This window comes from Thermobia domestica, chromosome 2 (assembly GCF_964235325.1).
Source record: "Thermobia domestica chromosome 2, izTheDome1.hap1.1, whole genome shotgun sequence".
In the NCBI taxonomy this organism is placed as follows: Eukaryota; Metazoa; Arthropoda; class Insecta; order Zygentoma; family Lepismatidae; genus Thermobia; species Thermobia domestica.
The window spans coordinates 282,472,808-282,483,186 of record NC_137455.1 but is presented as its reverse complement, the minus strand read 5'-3'; the positions used below and the strand labels follow the sequence as shown (position 1 = coordinate 282,483,186).

Sequence of the window (10,379 nt, the reverse complement as noted above, 5' to 3'; positions counted from 1 at the left end):
ATAATTTGTTCAGGAAACAATATTAAACAGCGGGAATAACATCAAACACGAGGTAAGTATTCAACCTTTAACGTTCCTTTTAATAATTAAAATACGTCGTAAACATATGCATGTAATATTTGCAATATTTTATTTATCTCTCTTCTTCTCATATAAAATTATTTTCTTGTCTATCTTTTCTTCTCATTATATTAAAATACATTATTCTTTATTTATTTATTAATTAATTATTATTATTATTATATTTTTACAGGTACGCTGATTCATCCGCTGCAACCACAACTGTTAGTTCCCAAATAATCACAAGCGTCAAGCTACTCTTTGCATTGTCTCAAAAGAACCATTCGTCTGGTATTTAAAATATTAAATAAATTGGTGCGCCAGAATTCCACATTTCTACAGAACATCTACAACTGTATTATTAAATTCAAATCTACCATAGGATTAAGTTTCATAACATATAATAAATTTATCGCACAAGTTTGATTACTCAAAATAATGGACACGTAGTAAATACTGAAGAGTTTAACGTGAAGCTTGAGATTTTGACTATTTTAATCTATTTTACTTTAAATCATGTCATCCTAAAATAGTGGCAGATATTATAATAAGGGGAGAGAGAAGAAAATCTCTCCCGAACAAACGTACAACTATCTATTCATGATCATTTTCTCACCTTTATAAATTTCCGACATTTTCATTTTATCTTATCTCATTTATATCCAAATTATTTATTTACGATTCGAAAACATTAATTACTTTTTCTAAATTTATATCATACGGTGCGGATTGGAATCCTTATCACCACTTTATAAATATGTAATGCGCTGTGGTATAGATTTGGAATAGCGGCGCATTACAGACTCCCCGGTGTCTAAACAAAAATTTTATCACTTGATAAAATTTTTCGAAATTGAATATTCACATTTTCTCTAGAGTTTTGTGACTAAATAAGGACCAACTCATATGAAACAAATTTTATACATTTCCCAACAGTCATCATTTTCTTGTAAAATAACGTTATCACAGTAACAACAACCAGTTTACTTAAAACAAAACTTAATGGCATTATTAATGGTTTTCAAATTGAACAGGACACTAAATATCAGAACACTAAATAACATTAACACATAATATCAAAACAGACATACCAAAATATAACATCTTTGGAAGTTTAGGGTTAGCTTTGGATGATTCAACCTGTATCGAATACAAATCCTTGCAGTCTTATCCGAAACCATGCTTTACTAGTATCTGTTATATTTTTTATTTTTCTGTGTTCTTTGTTAATTTCCAAATCTTTCTTTGCTTTATGTCTGTCATGTTTCCAATCTGTTTTTGACTTCCTCCTTCCCATTTTCTTTTTTCCTAAACAAATCTTTTTCTTCTTATTTTCCTTTTGTCTTTCATTTCTGGATTTCATTCTTTTCTTTCTCGACTTCCATTTCAGAATTTTTATTTCTTTCTTTGGCCTTACTTCTCCGCTTTGTCTTTCGAATCTTGGTTTACCAAACCTTAATTCACATTGTATCAATTGTTTCATTTTTCTTCTCGTCCTCTTCCGGGTTTGGAATCTTGCTTTCTTTATCTTTGGTGTCCAACATGTAGAAACTTCAGTTTTCTTTCTTTTTCTTTTCCTCATTCTGTTCCTTTCCGCGAATATTGTTTTTCTTTTCCTTCTTGAGACATTTTTTCTCTTTTGATGGACTTCATCAGGTTCCTTTTTCTTCCTTCCGAGTTCTCATCGTTAATATCGTCATTCTTTCCGATTTGATATTTTCCTTTTTCCACATGATAATATTGCCCCATATTGTGAAACTGGTATTTCTCCTGTAATTGTATTTGCTTCTCGTAATTGCTCTCCTCTTCCATGTGTTGATTTGCTTTATCTTCTTGACAGAGTGTGTTACTTCTATCCTCATTTCCAATCATTGTTTCATTTTTGATTTGTTCTTCAGTTAAAATATTTGGCTTTTCAGTGTCTTCATTGTCTATAAAATTATCTTGGTGTTTCTCTTTTTCATCTATTTTTCCGATGTTAACTTCACTGTTCTTCGATTCTTTCACTTTGTCCATCTTGTTATCATAGTAGGATGATAATTCAGACAAAGTAAGACTCGTATTCTTTTTCAGTTCTTTCAGAAACTGTATATTCTGTTTGAACATAAACCGCCAAATTTCATACAGGGTCATCTCATTAAAATCAATCTCGTCAATACCTTTCTCTATCGTCTCATATTCTTCGGTTGTTGCTTCCCGAAAAACAACAAATGGAATTTCTTCATCATGTGTCCTATTGTGAATTTTCATTAGTTTCTCTTTTGTAGACTTCCTTTTCATTTCTTTTAACCTTTTTTCCAACTGATCATCACTCTCTTTATTAATCTCTAAACGTTTCTTCTCTCTTCTTTTATGTCTGTCCTCAAAATCTCTCCCTTTTAATTTTTTCCTATCTTCTTGCTTTTTCCCGTCTTCTGGTTCACATCTCTCCTCTTTTCTTCCAACTTTTCCACCAATGCCTTCTTCCTTTTCTCTCTTCTTGCTTTTTTCATTTTCAATATCAAAATTTGTTTTCTTCTTTTTAGCTTCTATTTCACTACCTTCTTTCTTCTCCCTCTTCTTATTTTCACCCTCAATATAGCCTTTCGACTTCTTTATTTGCCTTTCCTCTTCTTCAATTTTATCTTTGAGTTTTATTCTCTTACTATTGGTTTCTATATTCCAACTTTCTTTCTGCTCTCTATTCTTCTTCTTTTCATCCTCAGTATCACGTTTTGATTTCTTTCTTTCTTTCTTCTGATTTTCAGTATCGCTTCTAGTTTTCTTTCTTTCTTTTGTCGAATTATCATTTTCAATATCGCCTCTTGTTTTCTTTCTTTCCTTTTTAGCTTTTTCATCTTCTGTATCGCTTCTAGTTTTATTTCTTTCTCTTCTCGAATTATCGTTTTCAGTATCGCCTATTGTTTTCTTTCTTTCCTTTTTAGCCTTAACATCTTCTCTATCACTTCTAGTTTTCTTCCATTCTTTTCTCACATACTTTTCTTCAGTATCGCTTCTTATTTTCTTCCTTTCTCTTTTCGACTTCTCTTCTTCAGTATGGCTTTTTGTTTTCTTCCTTTCTTTCGAGTCGTCATGTGAGTGTCTTTTCTTTCCTGTCTTAATATGTTCTTTTTCAGGAATAATTCGAACTCCTTCTTTTCTCTTACTTTTCTTCTCACTATCACTCTCGTCATTTTTCCTTGAGTCTCCTTTCCATTTAGCGGAATTATTTCTAATAATTGTCGTCTCTTTCTTCTCTTCTTTGTGTCTATGCTTCCTCTCTTGTTTCTCCTTTGCTTCACTCCTACAATTATCTTTTTGTTTTCTTTTATCCCTTTTCATTGTTTCTTCTTTGTCGTAACTTTTATGTTTTCTCTTCTTATCTTCTATATTACTTTCACCTTCTTTTGATTTCTTCTTTTCCTTTATATCTTTTGTATTATCTTCTACTATTTTCTTCTCTTTTTCTTTTACATCTTTAGTACCACCTTTTACGATATTCTTCTCTTTTTTCTCTATATCTTTTTCTTCTTGGTGTTTACGTTTTTTATCTTCTTTATCATCATCTTCAGAATTCTTATATTTACTAATATCACGAACAATTGCCATTAATTTCTTCTGATTATAGCTCGGAAGATCTTCATCTTCTTCCCCTTTTCATATCTGCCTTTTTTTCTTTTTTTTTCAAAATATTCAAATTTATTTTCCCAGGTTACTACCACATTGTTCCTGTTTTCCACAACGTTGTTGTCACAATCCAATCCTGATGACTGTGATCGCCATTTTACTGTAATGCACTCCTTCCACAGTACAACACAGTGTTATTGACATTTAAATGAAGTTACTGTATGAACATTTTAACGACTGATAATGTTGCTGTCACCTTTATATGTCCACATAATAAGATTGTACATGGGATCCACTTTTCTCTGGTAGTCCAACAAGTCGTTACTGTTCTTAGGTTAAGTTATTTTAATTGTGGGCTCGGTTTCTGCAACAGGACATTTCCTAACAGGAACTGAGCCAAAGTTTGGCCCGGCGTCAACGGAGTCGCCACCCTCACACATAATAGTTCGGGAAATCATTCAGAAGAAAACAGACTCGACGACATGTGGAGCAAAAAAACCTGGGAACTTATCCGAAACACAAATAATATGGAAACAGAATATAGATTTGATATATATATTATAACTAAATTTGCAATATTACCATCGATTGAAATATCATTACCATTCTGAATTCAACATTTTAATACATACAGTATAGAATATTACAACAGGTAAGTGATTTGTTTCATTACATTGAATCTTTGATAATAGGTTGTTACTAATACATATATATTTCTTTGTTTGACTTTGTTAGATTAGGTTAACTTCTTAGTAGATTATAGTTTAGATTTCATATAAAATATTTATATGTAGATGTTCCTGCGTGTATATATATATTCGATGCTCTTTTTCACATTTCAGCTTCGGCGCAAGTATATTTATATAATTTGTTCAGGAAACAATATTAAACAGCGGGAATAACATCAAACACGAGGTAAGTATTCAACCTTTAACGTTCCTTTTAATAATTAAAATACGTCGTAAACATATGCATGTAATATTTGCAATATTTTATTTATCTCTCTTCTTCTCATATAAAATTATTTTCTTGTCTATCTTTTCTTCTCATTATATTAAAATACATTATTCTTTATTTATTTATTAATTAATTATTATTATTATTATATTTTTACAGGTACGCTGATTCATCCGCTGCAACCACAACTGTTAGTTCCCAAATAATCACAAGCGTCAAGCTACTCTTTGCATTGTCTCAAAAGAACCATTCGTCTGGTATTTAAAATATTAAATAAATTGGTGCGCCAGAATTCCACATTTCTACAGAACATCTACAACTGTATTATTAAATTCAAATCTACCATAGGATTAAGTTTCATAACATATAATAAATTTATCGCACAAGTTTGATTACTCAAAATAATGGACACGTAGTAAATACTGAAGAGTTTAACGTGAAGCTTGAGATTTTGACTTTTAATCTATTTTACTTTAAATCATGTCATCCTAAAATAGTGGCAGATATTATAATAAGGGGAGAGAGAAGAAAATCTCTCCCGAACAAACGTACAACTATCTATTCATGATCATTTTCTCACCTTTATAAATTTCCGACATTTTCATTTTATCTTATCTCATTTATATCCAAATTATTTATTTACGATTCGAAAACATTAATTACTTTTTCTAAATTTATATCATACGGTGCGGATTGGAATCCTTATCACCACTTTATAAATATGTAATGCGCTGTGGTATAGATTTGGAATAGCGGCGCATTACAAGCTGCCTATGACCAGAAGTGTACAATGAGCCAGAGGAATAATAGGTTTTATTGATTTGTGTTTTAGAGATAAAACATATGTGTATTTATGTAAATTACTTGTAAGATCGAAACTGGAGTTTAAATGGCTAATATGGAACAGAGTTTTTGAAACCTTGACATACAAGATAGAATCATTCCAAAGATGTTTCTACCATGGTTTAAAATGAAAACCTAGGTATGAATATTGGAATGATTACTAGAGTTTGGAGAATCTTACAAATAGAAGAAAACAATTTGACAAAATATGCATGCAAAAGATATTAGATATGTACATATCAGTGAATACTGTTTAAGAAACATAGGTTTAAAAGTACCGAATTGTAGTATAAGGTATAGCACGATTTAAGACAAATTTAGACTTACTGTCTAAATGATACTTTATGTCTATTGATACTTTTATGAAATCTGACTGATTGTTTTTAAACAATAACTTTAGCAACGTTAAGCTAAATTGCAAGTTTAAGACTGTTTTTAGCTTTCCTTTGTTTGTTTGTAGATAGATAGAGAACTTGTCAGTTTTAACAGCGTTGAAAATGAATTATTTCTGCTTAATTGACTTTAATCTACATTATGTTTTATATTAGTTTCCTCCTTTTACAGTATTCTTATTTATTAATATTATTATTATTATATTGTATCATATGTAGTACTCTGATATGACAAATGTGCCTTATTTTGCTTACGACCTGTTAGTGACATTGAAATAAAGATTATTATTATTAAATATCCTGTCTGTGAGCAGGCCCTAGGATTATTGATGGCTATTTCCTTTCTTTCATCTCTTAGGTTAGGGTCTGGCAATGTTTCTTCCACGTTTCTTGATTTTTCAGCTACCTCTTTTAATTTCCAATAGATTTTTTTAAAATCATCTACCAGTTGTGGTTTCCCTACTCTTCGTTTTTCTTTCATCTTTTCATCTAAGAAGTTATGAAGAAGACAATAACGCGATTCCACTATATTTAGATTAAAGTACAAATATGAAAATATAGCTATTTGAAGGAAGATACCAAGCTATATTAAGTACTTACATTTTATTGACATGACAAAAATAAGAATGAGTCACTTACTTCTTTACTTAAAAATGATTGTTTGGGGTTTAATGTCATTTTAAATATCGAATCTACATGAGATGTAGACCTACAGTTTAATATGGTATCGAAATTACATTAGCTCTCGCCTAGAATCGAACCCGCGTTAGCAAAACAAACAGTTGTCATGTTATGTGGAAGCATCAAGAGTAAGCGCATGACGTGTGCCACATGTCAGTTACCATGTAGACGGAACCATAGCACCTGTTTTAGTATCACAATCAAACTGATATAATCAAACATAGAATTCAATCAAGTGCATATAAGTATCAAATAATATTTTCGACTAAGTAAACACTTCAATTACTTACGTTTAACATTTACGCCGTTATGTACAAGTAGTATCCATGTGGCTGTCATGAAAACGTATTACTTATTAAGCGTCATATTAATCCTGAAGATGATGAAATTTGTTAGTGGATAGAAGATAAGACTTATATTCTCCTTATATGACAGCACCTTACTGACAGAAAAGACAACAAATTTGTTGTCTCATATGGCAAGTCTAAGGGAGCATTCAATTATAACACACATGTGTTTGTTTTGACTATGAACAATTAGCAATTTCAAGATCTGTTTCGAGATCAAAAAAGTTTGTCTTTGATCACCGGTCAGTGTTGCCAACCTGAAGCAGCATAAAATCCCTTCAGAATATCAGAATTTCACTTTTTCAGTCCAACTGTTCCACATTGCAAATAATTGTTTTTATCAGTAATGTGAATGCTCTCCTCACGAGTGCACAATAACTATGCCCTATATAACGGTCTAGCAGTCTTTTAATAGTTAATGAAACCAGTATTACAGCATGCACATAGGAAAATGATACCTGGAATACATTGGATAAATAGACCAAAAATATGTCCACGAAGAAATTAAATATTAACTGAAATCAAAGAATTCGTATTAACAGTTAGTTCCAACTCTTTTGTCTTTTCAAATCCCGTCGAAGTATTTGAAGCTTAAAGTATATAAAGCGATAATTATGCATGTTTTTCTGTAGGGTTACGAAATGTATTTAGCCCCTACTTACTTAAAGGAATGAAAATTAGACTTTAAAAAGGCTTATCTGAAATAAAATTCTGAGGTAAATATTCGGACCCAAGAGAGACGGAAATGGGGAATGGAATGGCGGAATCCTCATAACTAGGAACTGCATAATTTATACCGTTTATCTAACATTCTTAGGATCATTAAGTCTACGAGGATCAGGTGAGTAGGTCATTAAACAGAATGGAAGAAAGTATAAGTGCATTGAAAATTTTAACTAAAAACACAGTCGGGAAAAGACTATTAGGAAGACCTAGGCGCAGATAGGAGAACAATTTTAAGATAGATCTCTCAGAAATAGGAATACCAAGTAGAAACTAGATGGAGTTTGCTAAGGACAGATGCCAATGGAGAACTTGTGAATGCTGCATTGAACTTCCGGATTCCATAGTCCGTAGATAAGCTTAAGTTATTCGTATATTATTAAGATATTGTTAGAAAACAATCTTGAAAGGAAATCTGTGCTGTGGACGCTGTAAAAGAAGTCTGTGCTGTTGAACCAAAGAAAAGTGTGACTATTTGAACAGTCCAAAAATAGTTTACGTGATTCAGGGCAGGCGATACGAGTGCTGGAGACATACATCGGACTGGGAAAGCACATGCCATGAAAGGCATTTCCTGGAGTAGACGTAATGATTAATTCATGCATAATCACACAATGAGATAATTTTAAAGCACCATCTGTCATCATTTTGGACAACCGAAGTTTATTTGGAGACGGAGGACAAAAGACGACTCATTCTGACACTCACTCAGATGACTCAAGACGACAATTTCTACGGGATTCTCGAAACGATAGGTTTCGGAGTTGGAACTTCTTTAACGTTCTGTTGGTAATCATAAGTGCACTAGTTATAACCAGGACAAGAGCATTGTTCTTAAAATGAGGGAGAAAGCAGAGTTTGAATCAAAGGCTACGTTTGTTCCAGACAGCCGTGCTGTGGATGGAAATATTTATGATGGACAATTACTTGACTTTGATTTGATTTCAAGTTTAGCATCCCTTTCAGCAGCGAAGTTATATGAGACGTGGACTTACAGCCTAACATACAGTAGGATCCGAACTACATAAATTCCTGTTGGCATTTGAACTCTGGTCTCATATGCGAAAGGCACGTACTCTAACCTCTTAACTACGAGAAAGTTCACTGAACTATTACAATAGGCCCAAAATTGCTATATATATAAAATAATCCGGCTTCTTCTTCAGGTCGATAACGCTCCGCGCCACGCTAGGTATCCACAAATTTCGAAGAAAACGTTCTACATATAACCCAGATCTCGCTCCTTCAGATTATCTTATTCTTAGTTCATGTCATCTCGTATACTTCTTACAAGGAAAATGATTTGAGAAAGTTGGTAACGTGGACGAGTGTTTGGTCTCCAAATTTGTCAAATGAAATTGTTGTGAGGTTGTGGTATTCGTGGAATATTAACCCTCAGTACTCAGTTAATCCTCTTTTCAAACTGGAAGTTGTAGAAATTAGGCATTTTCAGTTTCAACACTGATCGTCATAGAGCAAGAAAGGGTATGGGATAGCGAAATAGGGTTTTCCGACACCCATTCAGCATCCCAAGAATATTTTGTTTAGACTTCAAGCTCTCTATTTAAACCGGAAGTGGTAGAAATCTAGGACTATATTATTCAACGTCACACTATATTATTTCATATTTTTCTATAGCACCGTTTTATACCTTTCAAGATTTTGTAACTAGGGATTTAGTTTTCAGCTTAGCTCATCACGTTTACGTTTATAGTACGCCTACTACGCTTTCTCCATTTTCTTCGTCACTTGTGTATGTATACAATTTGTTTCTCCACCGTCAGTGAAACTGTTCTCCACTCCTTCCTTTCCCTCTTTCTTCCTTTTTTTGATATTTTCATAATCCTCAATAGCCTTTCTCTGCCCATCCTACTACTTCATTTGCAACCTGACACAAAATTTAGACTGTCCAATAGAAGTACAATCGGTAGTGAAAATTTAGTATGACTAATAAATTTTCACTACCAATTGTACGGTAAGCATACATAAGCACTGATCTAAAAGATGAATTTCTGCTTTATGCGATCCAGAATATTTTAATTCAGCAATCACAAGAAATTTTTAAGCTGTAATTATTCATTCATTTGTAACAGCATACTTTTATATATATTAGATACATTAGGCTCATTAGGTATATTAGGCTCATTTTAGAGACAAATAATATCTGATTCGATCCCATGCAGCTCATTTTGTGGTGGACAAAATTGTGTCCTTGGGTTTTCCATATGTTATCTTGTTTTCTTCTATATCCGCGTTCCAGGAATTCTTCTTCCATAACCATTTATTTTCAAGTAATCCCCTGTCGTGTAGTATAAACTTGGGACGTTAAATGAGAAACTTCATTTAACTCGAAATTTCAGAAGGCAATAATTTGTTTGTTTGTTCGTTATTGGAGTTTAATGTCCCTTTTCAGCACCAATTCAAATATGAGAGGTGGGTCTACCGTTTAATCATAAGCTAAGTGTGATGTGATATGTTTGCGTGGAAAGCTATTCAAAAACGATAAATTTGCATTCTATTATTATCATTATTATTATTATTATTATTATTATTATTATTATTATTATTATTATTATTATTATTGTTGTTGTTATTGTTATTATTATTATATTAAAGAAAATATTTTCAATTAAAATATCTTAAAATACTAAAAATGCTTTGTTAAAATTAATGTTGGATATTATTGTACAGGGTGTCCGAGAATTATCTATACAACTTTACGACGTTATATTGAAAGAAGTTAATGTGATATTTACATGCGGTTTTTTGC

The 10,379-nt window shown here is 32.0% G+C and overlaps 1 protein-coding gene across 1 annotated transcript; it reads right to left on the bottom strand.

Moving 5' to 3' along the window:
• Positions 1–351: 351 nt before the first annotated feature.
• LOC145678533 (uncharacterized) lies at positions 352–5,261 on the bottom strand. Its single transcript, XM_081748783.1, has one exon. It carries the CDS (start codon positions 3,646–3,648, stop codon positions 1,639–1,641), a length of 2,010 nt encoding a protein of 669 aa, XP_081604909.1. The 5' UTR covers positions 3,649–5,261; the 3' UTR covers positions 352–1,638.
• Positions 5,262–10,379: the final 5,118 nt, after the last annotated feature.

Excerpts from the sequence above, each read along its gene's own strand:
- LOC145678533 (XM_081748783.1), bottom strand. The coding sequence starts at position 3,648 with ATGGCAATTGTTCGTGATATTAGTAAATATAAGAATTCTGAAGATGAT.